Raw genomic sequence first — 20,765 nt, 5'->3', positions numbered from 1 at the left:
ACTGTGTGCTTGCTGTCCGCTGAAGTCAGAAGAGAGCTTCAGATTCCTGAAACTGGAGTTACAGATGATTGTGAGCTGCCTCGTGGGTCCTGGAAATAAAACTGGGTTCTTAACAAGAACAAGTGCTCTTAACTGCTGAGCCATCTCTCTAGTCCTTGCTTGTTTTTTTTTTTCGAGACAGGGTTTCTCTGTGGTTTTTTTTTGGAGCCTGTCCTGGAACTAGCTCTGTAGACCAGGCTGGTCTCGAACTCAGAGATCCGCCTGCCTCTGCCTCCCAAGTGCTGGGATTAAAGGCGTGCGCCACCACCGCCCGGCCTTGCTTGTTGTTTTAAAGTTAATACATAGGTATAAATTTATTTTCTTATTTTTTTTTTTTGCATGTGAGGGTTTTGCCTACACGTACGTTTGTGCACCATGTGAGTGTTTGGTACCTGCTGAGGTCAGAAGTGGGCATCCAGATCCCCTAGGACAGGACTTAACAGGTGTTTATGAGCAGCCATGTGAGAGCTGGGAATTGAGTCTAGGTCCTCTGCAAGAGCAAGAACTTTTAAATCAATGAGCCAGTTCCACACTCCATGTATATATGATATATGTTTGTATTGTATATGTTTGTACACACACATGCACATATATTGAAATTTTTGGAAGCAAGATCTTACTTTATCCTCTGACTAGCCTGGAATTCCTGTGTAGTCCAGGCTAACTTCCAAGTTTCAACAATTCTATTGCCTCTGCCTCTCAAGTGCTAGGAATCCAGGCACGTACTATCACGCGAAATTTAAGTGCAATCCTTCTTTTTTTTTTTTTTTTTTTTTTTAGTTTTTCGAGACAGGGTTTCTCTGTAGCTTTGGAGCCTGTCCTGGCACTAGCTCCTGTAGACCAGGCTGGCCTCGAACTCACAGAGATCCGCCTGCCTCTGCCTCCCTAGTGCTGGGATTAAAGGCGTGCGCCACCACCGCCCGGCAGTGCAATCCTTCTTAAGCACAAAGAATTGGGACTCCCACATATTTCTCTGTAGGTTTTTATGAACACAAAATCAAAAGACTCTTGCTTGTCTCAAAACCCAAAACATAAAAATAATATAAGAGGGTTACAGCAAAGTGGGGAAATCCCTGTTACAGGCTTCAAATTTTATCTGGTAGCATTCTTGAGCTTTGGATTGGGTGGAAGCCAGGGATCTGTTAGTCCACTTCAAAAGGACATACCTAATAACTGTAGGCTGTTAGGTCAAACACAGAGGTGAGTAATGAATGCCTATTAAGGGGCTAAAGAAAGCGCAGGATGATTTGGGTGTAGATCTGCAACATTCCAGCTCTGTAGTCATGGGGTTCTAATCAGTCCTGTAGAATCTTCAGCACAGGTGGAACTTCTTCCTTTCCACTTCAGTTCACAGTTTGCTAAACTGTCAGAGGTTCATATCTGTAGTTTCAGCTACTTGGAAGGCTGAGGTAAAAGGATCTCCCGTTTAGGGCCTGCCTGGTATTCGGAGGGAGTTCGAGGCCAGCCTGAGGAACCTAATGAACTCATGTCTCAAATAAAAAGTAAAAAGGCCAGGCGGTGGTGGCGCACGCCTTTAATCCCAGCACTCGGGAGGCAGAGGCAGGTGGATCTCTGGGAGTTCGAGGCTAGCCTGGTCTACAAGAGCTAGTTCCAGGACAGGCTCCAAAGCTACAGAGAAACCCTGTCTCAAAAGACCAAAAAAAAAAAAAAAAAAAGTAAAAAGAGTTCTGTGGTGATAGCTCCCTGGCAAAGGGACCAACCCAAAATCCTCCAGTCAGTGCTGGGTGCCTGTGAGACAGTTTAGTAAACAATCAGTTCCTTTTTGTTTGTCTTTTTTTTTTTTTTTGAAACTGGGTCTCATTAGAAAGTCCTGGCTGTCCTTGAACTCACTGCACAGAAATCAGAAATCTCAGTTCTGCCTGCCTCCACCTCCCAACTTCTGGGATTAAAGGTGTGTGCCACTGTGCCCAGATGAATCAGTTCTACTTCTGGAATTCTCGTAAAGGTAGGAGAGAAACAAGCCCAACAATAACAATAAAAATAATAAATAATTTAAAAACCAGAATAGGGTGTGTTTCTGTAGCTGGGTACTGCCTAAAATTCCCTAGTGAGAGGCTGGGGGCGTGGCTCAAGCCTATCTAGGGCTTGTGGGATGCCCTGGGTTCTGTCCCTAGCACAGCAAACAGAGCCCTCTTGTCAGTCATGATCGTTGGCATTTGGAGTTTTTGTTTTGTTTTGTTTGTTTGTTTCTCTGTGCAACAGCCCTAGCTGTTCTGGAACTTGCTCTGTAGACCAGGCTGGCCTCAAACTCACAGAGATCCGCCTGCGTTTGCCTCCTGGGTGCTGGGATTAAAGGCATGCGCCACCACCACCCAGCTGGCTTGTGGGGTTTGTTTGACTTTTGCTCTACTGCTACAATGGATGACACCCAGGACCCTGCTCACGCGCAGCGGAGGCTCTACCACTCACCTGGAATTGTCAGCCTGTGTGTGGGGCTCTGGATCCTGGTTTAGAACTGTTGTCAAGGCTAGGCTAGTCTCTACTCCGACTAGTTGCTGGGCCCCTCCCTGCCACACCCAGAACCACACTGGGACTAGGCAACGCCCTCAACCTCTGCGGGGAACCACCAAGGGCCTAAAAAAAAAAAAAAAAAAAAAAAAACCACTTCCTTTGTGGCGCCTCCTGCCCCATCCAGCTAGCAGGGAAGTCCAATTGCTTCCTAAAGAGAAAGGGGTTCCTTGGCAAGCTGACCTTGCTTTCAGGGTCCCTGCCCTGGCCTGCCCAACTATCTGATCCCCTTGCAGCCTCAGCTCCAGAGGCTGGCAGCCTCCAGCTCGGGTTTCTCAGCCTCCCTTGCTATTGGCATCAAGTTCTGTTTACAACTGAAATACTGATCTGGTGCCAAGGACGAGGTGTGAGCTCAGAGGGACTACTCTCCCCAGTCAGCCCTGCTGGACTACGAGAAGCTTCTCAAAGCCTGCTCTTCAAAGCAAAACAAAAATAAAGTCAAATATAAAAAGTTGCCTAGAGGGTGGAGTGGCATGAGGGTAGAGTTCTCACTGGCAGACAGAAGTTTTGGGTTACATTCCCAATACTCCATAAAGCAGGCATCATGATGGTACACAAGTCTCTAATTCCAGGACTTGAGTGGAGGAATTAGGAGGATCAGAAGTTCAAAGTCATTCTCAGCTTCATAACAAGTTCAAGGCTAGCCTACATGAGACCCTGTTTCAAAAAAGAAACAAGTTGGGGGAGGGTACTAGGGAGATAGTTCACTGGTTAAGAGCACTGGCTGCTCTTCCAGAAGACCCTGGTTCAATTCCCAACATCCATATGGCAGCTCACAACTATTTGTAATTCCTGTTCAGGGGTTCTGACACCCTCACACAGACATACATGAGGGCAAAACACCAATGTCCATGAAATACAAATAAATAAAAAAAAAACTTAAAAGTTGGTTTTGGCTATGGCTAGTTAGGACAGCGTGAAGTGGCGGCATGGGACATCCACATTATTGCAAGTCACACTGATGCTGGACAGCAGGGTCCTGAGGGCTATAACTACTACAGATCTTTCTGTTGCTATTTTGTCTTTTTGAAATAAGATCTTATGTAGCAGAGGTCAGCTTTGAACTCCTGACCCTCTTGCCTCTACATCCCAAGGGCTGAGATTCCCAGTGTGTAGTCTATTATAGTTCTCATATATACCTAAGAAGAGGGATTCCTCCATTCCCTGGAGGCAGCTGGGGTTGTAGCTTCTAGGAGGGTCTGGGAGTTGGGATTATAGCTCCCAGTTTGTGGTGTCAGGGACCTCTGGCCCTATAGACTTGGCAGCTCTCTGAAGCATTTCCTGCTACTGTGGCCTGTGATTTCCCTTCTCTGGTTCACTGCAGGTTTCTGTCTTCAGCCTCTGCTCTCCACCCTCTCTGGGCTTCTTCAGTCCTTTTTCTTCCTGCCCTGACTGCACTTTGCCCCATAGTTCAGGTGCCTCTTACGGCTGCAGGTTCGGTCACAGTTACTGCCGCTCTGGAGCAGCTTCTGCCAGTTTCTGCTGCCATGCTGCCCACTCTGCTGCCTCAGAGGCTCAGTGCCTTGCTGGGCCCTCTTGTCACCGCCCTTGCTGCCCCTCCACTGCTTCTGCTTCCATCACCACTTGTCTTCACTGTCACCCTCTACTATGTAAAGCAGACAAGAAATGACCAGTAGGAGCAGCTTTTTACTGGGTCTACTGTGGCATCACAGGACAGGGCAACACAGGATCATGTCCCAGGCTGACATACTGTCCCCAGCTGGCCTGCCACATGGGTCCTGCTTATGTTGTTAGGGGAAGGGAATTTGCACCAAATGTAGGAAACCTCTCGTGCAAATGAAGCTTTGTGTTTGCACCAAGCACGACGCTGCCATTAGCACCAGTTACCAGGCAGGACTCACTAAATCACCCAGACTGGCTTTGAATTTGCGATTCTCCTAGTTTAGCTTGAGCCACCACACACAGCTGCTAATGAAGAGCCACAATTGACTGGTGATATAGAGCTGGTAGAGTGTCTGCCGAGCATGCCCAGGGCCCTGAGATTAATCCCCAGCACTGCTTAAACTGAGTGTGGCAGAACAGCCTTTTCATTTCAGTCCTTTAGGCCAAAGGATGAGGAGTGCACATCAAATTTAAGGGCAGCCTGGAGTATATGAGACTCCGTCTAAAAAAAACCCAGGAAAATAAACTAATTTAAAAATAAAAGAACCGGGTCTGGTGAGATGGCTCAGAGGGTAAGGGCATTTGTTGCCAAACCTGAGGACCTGAGTTTGATCCCTGGTATCCACATGCTGGAAGGAAGGACCCAACTCTGGCAAACTGTTCTCTGATCTATATACTTGCACCATGTTAGGCGTGCATTCCTACCCACCTCCAACAAATAAACAAACAAATAAAAATATAAAATAAATAAATAAAAGAACAAGGTTGGGCAGTAGTGGCGCATGCCTTTAATCCCAGGACTTGGGAGACAGAGGCAGGTGGATCTCTGAGTTTGAGGCCCGCCTGGTCTACAAGAGCTAGTTCCAGGACAGGCTCCAAACTACAGAGAAACCCTGTCTCGAAAAAAAAAAAAAAAAGGCAAAGCCAAGCCAAATGTCCACACAGACTCCTTCCTCTGAATGCACAAGTGTTTCATTTATAGGAGCTTCTACTGACAAAACCCAGATGTCCAGCAGCTGGACCAGGGGTCAGCAAGCCATAGAGCCTTGGGCCTGTGGAGCCAGCCAGCTGCCCTGCCAAACCGACACACTTTACTAGTAGGGGACTTAAATGTTTGCCACAAATAGCCTTGTGGCCCGAAACCCTCTAATGTCTATTAGTTACAGAAAAGTCCCTCAGCTTACCAATGGAATAAATACATTGTCAAACATTTGCCATATGAGGCAAGAGCATGCAGCATGGGTGACTATTAAAAGCCAGCAGCAGGCTGGATGTGGTGGTGTATGCCTGTAATCCCAGCGCTGGAAGGGAACATGAGGCATTCCAAGACAGCCTGGCCAACAGCGTGAGAGCCTATGTATGTGTCAATGTGTGCAAGCGTCTGCGTGCACAAATATCATTCCTCGGGAACCATCCACCTTGCTTTCTGAGACTGGATCTGTCACTGGGTTGGTGCTCACTGAGGAAGTTAAATTGGTGGCCAGCCAGCCCCAGGGATCCTAGTCCCTACTCTTCAGTCCTGGGATTCCAAGTACACAGTGATAAACTTTTTTCTTTTTAAATTCAGATTGTGTGGTTGAACTCAGGTCCTGGATGCTTGCACAGCCAGCACTTTACTAACTGATCCATCTGTCCAGGTCATGACTTCACAGTGTAAAAGCCAGCCAGGCGTGGTGGTGCATGTCTCCACTCCCAGACAGAGGCAGGCAGATCTACATAGCAAGTTTCAGGGCAGTCAGGACTACACAGAGAGACCCTGTCTTTTTTTTTTTTTTTTAACAGAAATAAATACTAAGTGTAAAAGGCAAGGGCTGGGAAAACGGCTAAATCCTTAAGAGCTCTTGCTGTTGCTGCTGCCGCTGGGGAGTCGGGGGAGCAGGAATGCAGAGAACTGGGGTTTGACTGCCGGAATTCACTTCCGATAGCTAGCAACCTACAGCTTCAGGGGATCTGAGGCCTTTGCAGGCACACAACACACACACACACACACACACACACACACACACACACACACACCCACTTACAGACATACATACAAACACATTTAAAAAAAGGATTAGCCGAAGCCAGCTATGGTGGCACTTGATAGTAATCTCAGTGTTTGAGAGGACGAGGCAGAAGGGTGGCTGCGAATTAGAAGCGAGTCTGAGCTATACAGTGAATGAATTCCAGGCCGCAGTGAGATCCAGTCTAAAAGAGGAAAAAACAGATGGGGCGTGGTAGTGCACTCCTTTAATTCCAGCACTCTGGAGGCAGAGGCAGGTTGCTCTCAACGAGTTCAAGGCCAGCCTGGCCAGTTAAGGTTATAGAGTGAAACCCTGTCCAGAAACAAAACAAATGCAATTGAACAGTATTGGCAAAACTGGGCAAGTGAGAGAGGGCCCCGGCAGGAGGGAAGGCCTGGCTTCCCAGCCCGCAGGGCAGGGCGTCAAGGGCTTCTTCCAAACACTGCCCCTAGGCAGAGGAGAAGAGGTGCCAGAGAGTCCATCGCATCTTCAGCAGGAGTCCGGTCTTCTGGGTCCACTGAAGCCCTGCCTGGAACTCAGCGGGGCCGCCTCCACGGAGAAGCCTAACCCTAAAGCTGTCCAAGAACCCGTCTCCTCTCCCTAGGCGTGGCCCCTCCTGTCCCGGCGCGCCCGCCCCGCCCACTGACGCCACACGTCCCGCCCTTTCCCCGCCCCTTGCGGGCCGCGGCGGGGCAGTCGCCTTCCCATTGGTCTGGAGCTTCAGCAGACGCGCCTGGGATTGACGAACGTTTCCGTCGCTCCCGCCTCCGATCCCGGCGCGGCGCGCGATTGGCTGTGGCTGCGGAGAGTCTTCGGTGCCCGGCCTGGGCGGCGCGGACGAGGCCTGAGGCGGCGGCGCGAGGCAGGTGAGCTGCGGCGAGCGGGCAGGGCGAGAGCGGGAGTGGGCGGGGGAACGAGGGTCCACCGCAGTCGTGTCGCGGGCACTGGGGGACTGTCTTAGGTCCGGCCGGGATGTAGATGGCAGAGACCGCAAGAAGTGGGAACCGCTAACCGGCCACGACGCGCGCGACGTCCTTCGCGCTGCCAGGCCGCGCGCCCGGGCGCCCCTTGTCCGGTGTCCCGTGTGCCCATGACACTCTGGTTCCACCTCTCCCCGGACCCCTGGCGTGTTGGGTTCCGGGGTCTCCTGCCACCCGTCGCGGCGCGCAGGCGCAAGCGCCATCCCGGGGGCGCGCCCTCCCGGAGCGCAGATGTTGCAGGTGCGTTGAGGGGCGCGGGCAGTGTAGCGAGTACCTGGCTTGGGCATCCTGCACCTGCTAATTGTCGAGTGTCAGTTCCCTTTGCCCCCTGCCCGGCGCGCAGAACAGTACCGGGCTGGCCTGCTGAGGAGCTTTGTTGGATGCAGTTTGGGGACCCGTGGGCATCAGCTAGGGCAACTCTGCTGCTCCTCGCTCTGCAGTGTGAAGTGCAGTCCTACAATGTGTACTTCACGCCTCCAGGACAGGTTCCTAATTAGAGTTTACAGGATCTTCCATTGCATTTTAACTTGACTGTTAAAGGAGAACTCTTTTCTCCTTTCTGAGCTCCAGCTTAATGTTCTTTTTCTGTCTTTTCGTGTTCCCCCACCCTTTTGGGTTTTTTTTATGTCTCACTACGTAGTTGGTTATCTCGAGAGATTCGCCTGCCTCTGTTTCCTGGGTGCTGGAATTAGAGGCGTGCGCCACTAAGCCGGGCTTACTTACTTGTTTGTTTGATTGTTTTATGGATGGACCGGGCCTCAGGTTGCCCAGGCTGGCCAAGAACTTGCCATATTGCAGAAGATGACCTTGAGCTCTTACTCCTGCCTCCACCTCCCTCGCGCTATGATTAGATTGCAGGCGCACACAACTGCACTGGTCAACGGTGCTGGAGATGGGGCTGGAACCAGGGCTTCCCTGAGCATAGTCACAGTACCTTCTCGCTTTTCTGTGCCCCATGTTTTCCTTGGTCAGGCCTGCATCACTTTTTTTGTTTGTTTTGTTATGTTATGTTTTGTTTTTTTAAGACAGGGTTTCTTTGTTAAGAGTTCTGGCTGCCCTGAAACTTGCTTTGTAAGACCGAGCTGGCCTTGAACTCACAGAGATCCACTTGCCTCTGCCTCCCGACGTGCTAGGATTGCTGGCGTGCACCACTACCTCCCATGTGCAGCATGGTGCTCTGCCCAGGCTTTAGGTGACATGCTTGAGCCGTTGCTCCAGTGAGAGTCTGAGAGGACTCTTCTGAGTTACCTTTTGGTCTTTTTGTTTGTTTTTGTTTTGGCCAGGTCTTTTGTATCTCAGGCAGGCCTAGAGTTGAAAGCCGGATCCTTGTGCTTCCAGTTTCCCAGTACTGGGATTACAGGTGTGTACTACCATGCCTTCACTTGAGAGTTGTGCTAGAGATTTGGAGAGATGCTTTTAGTTCCCAAAGGTTGGCAGCCTCAGATTATTTGCCTTTTGGTCTTTCTGGGAGAGAGCAGAAAGTGGCTGAATTCAAGGTAGCCTGCTGCACTGTGTGTGTGTGATGAAAATTTCCATTTTAAACTGTATACAGCGTTATGCAACCATCACCATTATCTAGTTCCAGCTTTTCATGACCCTAAAGGGAAACCCAGTACCCACCAAGCAGTGTCACCCATTTTCCTGTTTTCTGTTCGTTAGCTGCAGCTCTGCTTACAGCCTATGGGTTTGCCTGTTCTCGATATCTTATTTAAGGCTCGTCCATGCGGTGTAGCATGTGTCTCCATTCTATTACTTTCTGTGGCTGAATAGTTTCCTACTGGATGGACCTATTAAGTCTTTTAAAAATATTTTATTTGCATGTGTATGTTTGCTGAGGTTAAGAGGACAACTTGGCTGGAATCAATTGTCTTTTCACCTGTATAAGTCCTGGTGGGCTGTGTCTGGGTCATCAAGTTTGGTAGCAGACAGGTTTACCCCCTAAGTCACCTCTAAGGCCCTATTCAATCTTGTTTATTCACATCATTGGACATTTGAATTGTTTCCTCCTGTTGGGTTACTTAACTAGTGTTGGGATCATGGGAACAAGTTTGTACTTGAACATTGTTTCTGAATACGTACATGCATGCATGCATGCGTCTGTGTGTGTAGAGGCCCAAGGTTGATATTGGGTGTTTCAATCATTCTCTCCCTTTGTTTTTGTTTGTTTTCTTCAAGACAGAATCTCACTATGTAGCCCTGGCTGTCCTGATTCTGAGACTAGGCTGGCCTCAGATTCAAAGATTTTGCCTGTCTCTGCCTCCCAAGTTCTGGGATTAAAGGCGTGCAGCATCATGCCCATTTACCTTAGTTTTTGAAACAGTGTTTCTCTCTGGGACCTGAGGCTTACCGATTTTGAATAGACTGATTGGCTAACAAGCTCCAGAGATCCTCCTGTCTCTGCCTCTCTGATGCTAGGATTACAGTTGCAGGCTGCTGTGCCCAGTTTTTTTCTTTGGGTCCTTAGGGTCTGAGGTCCTCATGCTTGTGTTCCCACTCTTTACTGGCTGGGCCGTGCTCCAGCTCCTGAGCACCTGTTTTTAATTCTTGGAATATAGATCTAGAGTAGAATTGCTGGGTCACATGGTAATTCTATGTTTAGCTTTGTAGGGAGCATCCAACTGTTTTTCCGCAATGGCTGCATGTTTTACACTCCCACCCACAATGCTGGAGAGGCCCATTTTCTCCATATCTTTGCTAATACTTGTTTTCCTTCCTTCCACCTGCAGCCACCCCTACCTTGCCCCTCATCTCAGTGGCTGTGAAATATATCTGTGGCTTTGGTCTGCATTTCCCAGATGACACAAGTCATGTGTGTGAATTGTTGTTTTGGGTCTTCACTGCCATCTATTGCTGTGTAGACCCGGCTGACCTGGAATTCATGATCCATCTACCTCTGCCTCCCGAGTGCTGGGATAAGAGGTATTTTTCCACCATGTCTAGCCTTTCCCTATCTTTTAATTAGGTTGTCTTTTGAGTTGTGGAAATTGTTTATACGTTCGGGACATATATGACTTGCAATACCTCTGTCTTTGAGACAGGATCTCACCATAAATCTCAGACTCATTTTAAACTCATAGACCTCCTGCCTCAGCCTCCTTGTATTGCTGGTGTTTGCTACCATGCTTTGCTTCACCTTTGTCCCCCCCTCCCCCCAATGTGTGATATCTATGAGCATGTGTGTATGTGGAGGTCAGAGGACAACTCTGTGGAGTCAGTTCTCTTCTACCTTATGTGGGTCTTGGGGCTTCAGGCTTGTGCTGCAAGTGCTTTAGCTACTGAACCCTCTTGCCAGCCATGGCCATCATTTTGGGGTTTTGACAGGGTTTCTCTATACCCTTGGCTGTCCTGGAACTAGTTCTGTAGACCAGACTGGTCTCAAACTCACAGCCATCTCTCTTTGCCTCCCAAGTGCTGGGATTAAAGGTGTGTACTACCACCTAGCCGTGGCCATTGCCATCCTTTTGATAGTGGGTTTTTGTTGTTTGTTTGTTTTGAAACAGGGTCTCACTGTGTAGCCTTGGCTAGCCTGGAACTCACTCCTTATATAGACAGGCTGCCTCAAACTTAGAGATCCACCTGCCTCTGCCTCTTGAGTATTTTTAATGCTCAAAGTGATACAGTCCAAATTATCTGGTTTTCTTCTTTAGGTGGACATATTGCAAACCCCAGGTCACAAAGACTTTTCTGTATGTGTTCTTTTAAAAGTTTGATAGTTGCCGGGCGGGTAGTGACATACACCTTTAATCCCAGCAATTGGGAGGCAGAGGCAGGTGGATCTTTGTGAGTTCGAGGCCAGCCTGGTCTACAAGAGCTAGTTCCAGGACAGGCACCAAAAACTACAGAGAAACTCTGTCTCAAAAATCAAAAAAAAAAAAAAAAGGTTTGATAGTTTTGTGCTATGATGTCTAAGAGTCTGACTTAGTTCTTCTCATGGAAGCTCAGCTGCCCTAGCACCATTTGCTAAAAGGAACCGCTTCCCTTCTCAGTTGGCCCCAGATGTAAGGTTTACCGTTGACCCTGTGTGCCATTCTGGTGGAGTATGTCTGACCATTCACCAGAACCACATTGGCTTGCAGTTGATTTTGAAATCTTAAGTGTCTCCCGAGCTCAGCTCCTTTTTCCAGACTTATTTGCTCTCTGGGAACATCTGCAGTTCAGTGTAAATGAGGGACAGCTTTTGCAGCAAGGGCCTTTGGGGTAATGATAAGGGTCACAGTGCATTTGTGCAGCATTGCTTTCCAAGATAGTGAGTTTTTATGTTCTTAAACTTTGTGGGCCTTGGGCCGTTTTACATTTCCTTGTGTCTTTCAGTACCCAGGTTCTGCCTTGGGTGGTTAAATTGATTCTCAAGGCTTTTTTTTTTTTTTTTTTTTTTTTTTTTTTTTTTTTTTGCCTTTGATGCTGTTGTGGAAGGACTTATTAATTCCACTTCACCTTGCTCATTGCTAGCATGTGGCAATACATACAGCTGGCTTGGTGTGGCTGTGTACTTGCAGCTTTGCTCAATTTATTAGCCATCATTCTCAGTTGTGCTTTAGGATATTCTGTGTACGTAATCTTTTCAGCTGAGAGCAAAGGTTGCCTTACTGTTACTGCCTTTCTGGTCTGTACTCCTTTCCCCCCCTTTCATTGAGTAATTGCTCTGGCTCAAACTTCAGGACAGTGTCAGATAACACTGGTGCCTGTCCTGTTCCGTCTTGATCTCAGGGGGAGCATTCTGTCTTCTCATCTTTGGGTGTGATGTTAACTGTGGGCTTTTCATGGATGACTGTAGGAGTGTTGAGGGTTGAGGACCACGTTTGTTGAAGATTAACTAAACGGCCTTTAGCCCAGACTGACTTGGCTGTGTAACTGAGGACAGCCCTTAACTTCTGCTCTTCCTGCCTCTACCTCCCGAGTGATGGGGTTGCATTTGTACCACCATACTTGGTTTATGCAGTTCTGGGGATGGAACCCAAGGCTCTGTGTGTGAGAAGTGTGCATTGTACTAGCTGAGCCACACCCATAAATTTAATTTTTAAATTTATTTACTTGTTTTTGTTTTTTGTCTTGTTTTGTTTTGTTTTCTTTGGAATTAATTTTGTAGACCAGGCTGGCCTCAAACTCACAGGGATCTGCCTGCTTCTGCCTCCTGAGGATTATTAAGGGCATGAGCTACCACTGCCCTGCTATTTTTATTTTCTTAATTTTGCAAGGTGGGGTCTGCTTTGTAGCTTAGACTTGGAGTTCTATTTTCTAAGAGCTGGGAATACAAATGTGAGCCATGACATCTAGCTTATCGAGTGTTACGTTATGCATGAAGGGTGTGCACTTTCTGCACCCACTGCCATGGGCGTGTGGTTTTGCTTGACGGTATCTCCAACAGGCTTCTGCCCTAGCTGCCTCCAGCCTCTTAGTTTCCCTGACACCCTCACTTCCAGGTGTTAAATGGGTAAAACAAGTTCTTGAGGCTTTGGAGTTCTTCGATGAAAACCTGGGTGCCTTTTGGCATTCTTCATTGCAGAAGCTCTCTGGGCCTTTTTCTGGCTCAAGTTGGCTCTCATTCATCTGGGTTCCAGAAGTTCCTTTCCTTTGGCTCTTCCTGTTCCATGCATGGAATCTGACATCTGTGTTCAATACTTTTATTTATTCCTTTTGTAGGTATAGGTGCCATAGCACCCATTCGGAGAGTAGGGGACAGCTTGCCTGAGTCCGCTCTCTCCTTGTACCTGAGTTCCTGGGATCCAGCTCAGGTCAGTAGGCTTTGTGGCAAGTAGCTTTGCCTACTGAACCATATTGCTGGCCCTGTGCTTATCTGTCACAGGGCAAGCTGACTGGAGCTTACTGACTGGAGCTTACTGATTGACCTATTTTTCAAAGAACATGGGTATTTAATGGAGTGTGCTTCTGGGTTTGTGAGTCTTGAGTACTCTCCTAGATGCTCTGTTCCTATGAGGTCACATCTCATAAACCAGGCCAGTCTGCATTTGCTCCCTGTAAACAATTGTACTTATTTATTTATTTATTTGGATTTTTCGAGACAGGGTTTCTCTGTAGCTTTTGGTTCCTCTCCTGGAACTAGCTCTTGTAGTCCAGGCTGGCCTTGAACTCACAGAGATCCGCCTGCCTCTGCCTCCGAGTGCTGGGATTAAAGGCGTGCGCCACCACCGCCCGGCTAATTGTACATTTTTAGAAGTCAGCCGCAGGACTCTTGCTTTGCCTTAAAGGTCTCAAATGAGGCAAGAGAGTTCCAGGGATTGGCAGGATGCCTCTCAGGACTTGGACCTCAGGCTGCTGCTCCTGAGTGCCTGGAGAAAGGAGTGCCCTGTTGCTCTGGTGAATGCTCAAGGGGCTGGTCCTGGATACCAGCTGAAGGGTTGCCATGCCACCTTCTTGATTGAAAACATGCTCATGTTTTCTCCTCCCTACTCCCCAAATTTGGAACTCATTGCCATTCTGGAGCACCTACCTCACTAGATTTTCCGATGGTGAATCTGAGAATGCTAGCTCTACCTGAAACTAGTCCCTTCACAGGTGACAGAGGAGCCGCTCTCACTATAGTGCTGGACTCTGATGGGCTCTGCTCAGCAAACAGCGTGATCCGTGCTGGTCAGGCAGGCGATCCCTGCTCCCTTTCTTTTGGAAGTGTGGGTCATAGATTTTAGTGTGGAGACAAGATCTCTGTGACAGATGCCTCTTGACCTTTGCAGAATTAAGCTGCAGGTCACAGACTAGTGGTGTTTGTGAAAGGACTCCCTAGAGTAGTAGTTCTTCCAGCTGGAGAGAGGATTCCCTCGGGCGGATGAGGTTTCAGTGCCTCTCTGTCTGCCCTGCTGCTGCTTTTCTGCTTCCTTGTTTATTTCAGTGCTAGGTGTTGAACCCAGGTCCTTACACATGTTTGTTTAGTGCTGTCACTGAGCTGTATGCCCTGGTTGTAGTCCTTTCAAAAAATACATTTAGAAGCCGGGCGGTGGTGGCGCACGCCTTTAATCCCAGCACTCGGGAGGCAGAGGCAGGCGGATCTCTGTGAGTTCGAGACCAGCCTGGTCTACAAGAGCTAGTTCCAGGACAGGCTCCAAAACCACAGAGAAACCCTGTCTCGAAAAACCAAAAAAAAAAAAAAAATACATTTAGATATAGGGTCTTGCTGAGTATTCTATAGTACAGGCAGTCCTTGAACTTGAGATCTTCCTGACTCATCCTTTCAAGTAATTGGGATTACAGACCTATCCCACCATATTGTGTTATGGTACTGATGTTTTTATTTGCTTATTTTTTATTGTTTTTTGGAGACAGGGTCTTCCTTTATAACTCTGACTTGTCTAGGACTTTCTGCGTAGACCAAACTGACCTGGAACTCAGAGACCCATCTGTCTCTGCCTTCTGGAGAATGGGATTATAGATGTACGCCACCATGCCTGGCTTTCATTTGTTTTTTTAGTTTGCCTTTGTAGCCCAGGCTGGCCTCTAATTCCTTATGCTCCTCCCTCATATTTCCCAGTACTTAGTTAGACGCGTGCCCTACCAAATCTGGTCTAAAGTGCATGTGTGCATGCGTGTTTTAATACCGATTTTTTAAAATAGGTGTGGTAGAATTATTTGTTTTTGAGGCAAGAAGGACTTTGCTATGTAGCCACGTGGGCTTGGAACTCAGAATCCTCCATCAGCCTCTGTAGTTGTAGGCTAGGCCTAGCAGAAATTTGATTTTACAGAAGTTACTCTGGGATATCCTCATCTGTAGAGCGCTTTCCTAGCATTTAAAATGTCCTGGGTTTTATTTTATGCACTGCAAAAAAGAGACCAAGGAAACAAATTTTCCCAGTATTTTTCTTGATAGTGGACATATTCATTGAGCTGGCTGGGTAGTAGCACCTGGCTGCTATGCAGAGCCAAATCCTAGGTGATGGTGAGTCAGTGAGGTGGAGGTGGAACATGTGTGAACATGATGCATGTGCTGTGTCTGAATGGCTGTGCTTCCCTGGTTCTTCAGGAAGGTCCTTAGGGACAGACCAGGTGAGGCATCTGTCTGGAAGGACTAGGGGAGTACCCACTATCAGTTAGGGTGTGGTAGGATTTCAGAGTACCACTGGGGTGAGGCCTTGACAGATGGTGCTTCCTGGGAAGCTGGAGGAAGGCCTGGCATCCTATACTCCCCACCTCCTTGGATTGTAGTGGAACAACCTCTCAGACCTGAATCTATGGGGTTTGACCGCAAATGGTGTGGAAAGTGGTTTTAAGACATGCTGTGGTCCTCATGATTTGTGGCTAAAGCTGTGATGTGGTTGGCTGGATGTGCTTTATTGACAGTGCCAGGAGATGCTAACCCCAACTGCAGCGTCTTCCACCTTCCCAGAGACTGAAGGAGTTGCTGCCATCAGTTTTTAAGTTTGCCTTTCACAATGTCTCTGAGACCAAGTGCTCTGCTATTTTTCACATAGGATTTCATCCCTGTGGGTGCAGATCAAATCTCTTGTGTGGCCAGTAACCTCAGGCCTAACCCAGGCAGCTGTCGTCCCCAGCTGTGGCCCCCAGCAGAAACCAGTAGAAAGATTGTATTTGTTAATTTGAGAGCTGCAATTCTGTTTTGTGTTTTAGGTTTGTGTTGTTTGCATGAAGCTATATTTAATTTATTCCTGAAATTTTCCTGATGTGTTCTCTGTTTTGCTGTGAAATAAGTACAGGCATTCTAGGTGGCAAACATTCAGATGATGGGGTGGAAGGACGGAAACTCACTTTAAGATAAGACCTGGGCTTTGTATTTGCATCCTGCATGGGGAGAGTGGTGTTGAGTGAGAAATCAGTGTGGCTGAAAGACCCTGCTGAGCTGTGCCTACTTATAAAAACACTTCCAGGACTGGTGCCGTGGCTCAGGGTAGAGCATTTGCCTAGCATGTGAAGGCCCTGGGCTCTATCCTTGGTATTAGAAAAGAAACAGAAACAGTAAGCATTTCCTTAGACTGAAACCAGAGCTTGCATCTGAGAAGTTTCCTTATCTGACCTGTGTTCTCCTGGGCAGCATAAGCACAGGACAAAGGTAGGCCCTCGTATGAAGGATTTGGAAGGCAGCACGTCTTCTGTGTCAGCTTTGGCTGGAGCCCTGGCTCTCCACCTTGGGTTCTCTGTAGGCCAGTGTGCCAGGCTAGTGCTCTGGAGCCTGCACTCAGCTCCTGCCTTTGCCCCAGTACCAAGCTGACTTCAAGCAAATCCTTGTTTTAGAGGCTAGGGCACCTGTGAGGAGCATGGTATGAACAAAGTCATGTCAGTGGTGACACTGGTTCAGGTATCCAGAAAGGCTGGAGGAGTGACAGGACCTCTGATGGCCAACAGTTTCTTTTCAGAGGTTTCTGGTGTGTTGAAATAGGAGCAGCGGGGCTGCGTCCTCGGCACCTGGCCGCCCACATGGTTAGCTTATGCCTCCAAATAATTACATGGGACCGGGCGGTGACAGAGAAACCCTGTCTCGAAAAACCAAAAAAAAAAAAAAAAAAAAATTAAAAAAAAAATTACATGGAAACTGTATTCTTTTTTTTTTTTTTTGTTTTTTTTTTTTTTTTGGTTTTTCGAGACAGGGTTTCTCTGTGGCTTTGGAGCCTGTCCTGGAACTAGCTCTGTAGATCAGGCTGGTCTTGAACTCACAGAGATCCGTCTGCCTCTGTCTCCCGAGTACTGGGATTAAAGGCGTGCGCCACCATCGCCCGGCTGAAACTCTATTCTTTTAAACATTGCCTGGCCCATTAGTTCCAGCCTCTTACTGGCTAGCTCTTACATATCGATCTAACCCATTTCTAATATCCCTGTAACATCATGAGGCGTCTTACCAGGAAAGATCTTAACCTGCGTCTGTATCCGGTAGGAGAATCATGGCGACTCCATGACTCAGCTTCTTTTTCCCAGCATTCTGTTCTGTTTACTCCGCCTAATTTTATGTCCTATTAAAGGGCCAAGGCAGTCTTTTTATTTAACCCCACATCACTGGTGCTGTTAAAAAACAGTTGCATTTCTTCACTTAGAGTTTTAGCCCATAGGTACACATCATTTCCCAGCAGTCCACACACTGAGCTTCACAGAGCAGCCTCTTCAGAGCTAACCAGGAGGCAGACTCAGTCAGCTGATGATGGGGCCTTGGAGATGGAACAGTGTGGATAAGCTAAGCCTGTTCTTGGACACCAGAAGGAGGAGCAGAAGATTGCGGTTGACCTGTAGGTGGTGGCATGAGCTTGTGAGGGTCCAGGGTGTGGCTGAGCCATCCATGCTGATCAGTGGACTTTTGTCTTTTGTTCAGGGCAGGGTTAAGTTAATCTTTCATTCTGGAATTGCTGGCTTGGAAGGAAACAAATCTTTTTTAAAAATTTATTTTTAAACTTAACAAATTTATTTGTTGTTTCTTTCTGTGTGTATGAGAGAGAGAGAGAGATAGAGAGGAAGAGGGAGAGACACAGCAGAAGGAAGACACTCGCATGTGTGGAGGTTAGAGAGTGACTTGTGGAGCCAGTTCTCAGTTCTTTACCGTGTGTGTCCCAGAGATTAGAACTCAGTTATTGACTTGGCTCCAAGTGCTTTGACATGCTGAGCCATCTTGCCAGCTCATATTCTCTCTCTGTCTCTCTCTCTCTCTCTCTCTCTCTGTCTCTCTCTCTCTCTCTCTCTCTCTCTCTCTCTCTCTCAACAGCTGAGAACTTGAACTACTCTGATGGGGAAGCCTTGTCTTCTTTAACGCAAACACAGCATATATTCCCAGAAAGAAATTGTAGCTAGCATTGTAGTGTGTGTCTGTCAGGCTCTGCCTTGTGTACTAATCCATTCTGCCCTTTGTGTTTTGGTTTTATGAGATCATCTTACTCTATATAGCCCAAGCTGGCCTTGAATTCGTAATCCTTCTGCCTCAGCTTCCTGAATAGCATTGATTATGTATCAAAGAGTAAAATAAATTTTAATGGTAACTGTTGTCCTGTAAATCAGATCTGAAGTGGGCTGCTTTCCTGTCTGACAAATTCTGTGCAGCACCTCCAGAGCCTTGAACAAATTTGGCCTGTTGTTGCTCTTTGGAGAGTATATGTGTGTGCATGCTCATGTATGTGAACCTGTGTGTGCAGTCATGTTTCTGGGGTGATTGCCTGGACCATCAGAAGACCACTGGACTGGTGAGTTTGGGCCCAGGGCAGATGTTGGGGTCAGTGTTCTCACTAAGCAATATTGGGGAACAGGGAGTGTGATGATCTGCACAAAACTTTGTGTTTAGTGGAGGACTTTCTAGATTCAAGAGGCGACATCAGGTTTAATGGTGGGAGGAGAGGGTTCAGGGTCTGTTCAGTCATGATGTCATGGTTACTGCTTCCTCCTTGTCCTGCCCCAGACATAGATGTCTAGGCTCAGTATGTATTCACACTAGTATTCTGTGTGGCATCACCTTTGCATCTCAGTCCATCAGACACCTTTTCAGAGCCCATCACCCTCAGCTGCCCTTTTCTGTGGACCTCAGCCTCGATGGGAAACTGACCTGTGGCCCCTGGTTGTCTTTCTTCTTGAACATTTGTGCTGAGAGGAAGTTAGGTTCTCCTTAGATGATGGCATGGGGTGTTCCACTGACTGGGAACTGAGATGGCACACAGTGGCCAGGGTGTGCAGTGGGTGTGTGGCCTCCTCTGTCCTGGAACATTCATCTGGCTTGAGAGCATGCTGAGGTATTCCTACAGATAGAAAAGCATATGTAGTCTCTTACATGTCCCTGCTCCCTTGCTTTGGGAACCAAGGCTTGGTTGTTTGAGACTTCGTTGTCCCATGTAGGTGGTGTGAGTGGGATGGTAAGGCTGAGTCTCCCTCTGCTATTACCCCTAGTGACCCCTGGTCTTCCATCCTTATCAGGACTTGTTGGCATTAGCCATTGGACTTTGGCATTGCTCTGCACATCCTGGGGGTTGAGTCAGGCCAGAAGTGCCCATCCACCAGGGTGTTCAGATTATAGTTGTGGAGAACTTGGTGGAAGTCAGTGGTGGCTTTAGGCTCAGGTTTGACCCTGCCAAACAGTGCAGTTGCCGGAAGACTGGATAGTGAAAAGTCCTTTTGGGAAATGAAGGTAGGAAGTTTGATTTTGATGTCAAGTAGATAACAGGATGACAAGAAGTAGTTGAACACCTTTTCTGAAGAAAGACAATAGGAGTGGTTACTGATGTTGTCATTTGGCCCAGAATGTTCCGGTCACCTGGTCAGAATCCATTATTACATTCTACCAGGGTGGGGCCCTGTTGTTCGGGGGTTGGGGAGCAGTGTGTGTGAGACCCTAGAGCCTGCCAGGAGGTTGGAGCCAGTGAGGTGTTGTCAAGTTCTGTACCTTGACATTCTTGTTTGGGTCTGTTCAAGTGTCCCTGACATACAAAGAGGGGGATGGAGCAGCTAAGCAGGTATCAGGCATTATTGGGTTCAGCAGTTACTGTTACCTGCAGAAGGTTGTTAACATGTCCCCTCACCTGCCAGGAGTGTGGCTGGCAGGCTGAAGTGTTTTCTCACACTCAAGTGTACTGTGAAGTTCTTAGACCTCCTGGGTGTGGTGACAATACCTGCTGTCCTAGCTGCTCAGGAGGCTGAGGCAGGAGGATTGCTTGAGTCATGAGTTGGAGGACAGCCTAAAAGAAACAATGAGACTTCTTTCTTCTTTTCTAAAAAAAAAAGATGATGATGATGATGGGCGGTGGTGGCACACACCTTTAATTTCAGCACTGGGGAGGCAGAGGCCAGTGGATCTCTGTGAGTTCAAGGCCAGCAGCCTGGTCTGCGAGAGCTAGTTCCAGGGCAGGCTCCAAAACCACAGAGAAACCCTGTCTTGAACAATCAAAGGAAAGAAGGAAGGAAGGGAGGAAGGAAGAAAGAAAGGAAAAGAGAGAATCGGTGCTGTAGTGCATTTTGTGACACATGATCTCACACCCCAGGCTGGCCTAGAAGTCCTGATCTCCTACTTGTGTCTCCCAGATGTTGGGATGATCGGCATGTGTTACCATAGAGATACCAATGTGAGTGTCTTATTTTTAAAGGAATATTTGGGCTATTTTAAGGAAAATAGTGTTAGGGCTGGGCTAATGGCTCAGTGGGTAAGAATAATTCCTGCTCTTGCATTGGACCCAGGTTCAACACCCTCTTTTGGCTTCTGTGAGCACCAGTTATGCACATGGTGCACATACATATATGCAGGCAAAATACTCATATTCATTAAAAAATTAAATCTCTAAGCAGAAAAGAAAATGATGTAATGAAAGTCCTTTTAATATAGCTTTTAAAACTGTCATTCATATCTATGTTTTTGTTTAGAATATTCTTATTTTCTATTTTATTTTCTTCTCTTATTTGGTTTTAACTCATTTATGAGACAGGATTGTGCTTTATAGCCCAGCAGGCTTCAAAATAGCAGTATTCCTCTTGTTTCTACCTCCTGAGCTCTGGAGTTACAGGCTTGAACCACCATGCCTGGCTTTCTTAGTTCTGTTTGATTGGTTTGGTTTGGTGTCCCTCTTTTAAAAACAAACAAAAAAGCCACAACATTTAGGTTTGGTTTGTTTTTTTTTTCGAGACAGGGTTTCTCTTGTATAGCCCTGGCTGTCCTGGAACTTGTTCTCTAGAC

The 20,765-nt window shown here is 47.5% G+C and overlaps 1 protein-coding gene across 8 annotated transcripts in view; it reads left to right on the top strand.

Annotated features, from left to right (window-relative positions):
• The first annotated feature begins 6,978 nt into the window (after positions 1-6,978).
• Sun1 (Sad1 and UNC84 domain containing 1) overlaps positions 6,979-20,765 on the top strand; it is a 49,657-nt gene continuing 35,870 nt past the window's right edge. For 5 of the 8 annotated variants that reach the window (XM_041647717.1, XM_041647710.1, XM_041647702.1 and 2 more), the window contains exon 1: positions 7,123-7,417. In XM_041647717.1, the coding sequence (XP_041503651.1) occupies positions 7,288-7,417 (130 nt within the window). In that variant the 5' untranslated portion in view covers positions 7,123-7,287. Of the gene's footprint in view, positions 7,064-7,122; positions 7,418-8,514; positions 8,538-20,765 lie in introns of those variants that run through there. The other 3 variants (XM_041647675.1, XM_041647683.1, XM_041647693.1) reach the window with 3 other exon arrangements.

This window comes from Microtus oregoni, unplaced genomic scaffold, assembly GCF_018167655.1.
Source record: "Microtus oregoni isolate MIOR12 unplaced genomic scaffold, Mior012 000003F_ref0000135, whole genome shotgun sequence".
Classification (NCBI taxonomy): domain Eukaryota; kingdom Metazoa; phylum Chordata; class Mammalia; order Rodentia; family Cricetidae; genus Microtus; species Microtus oregoni.
This window is presented reverse-complemented; position numbering and strand designations above follow the sequence as displayed.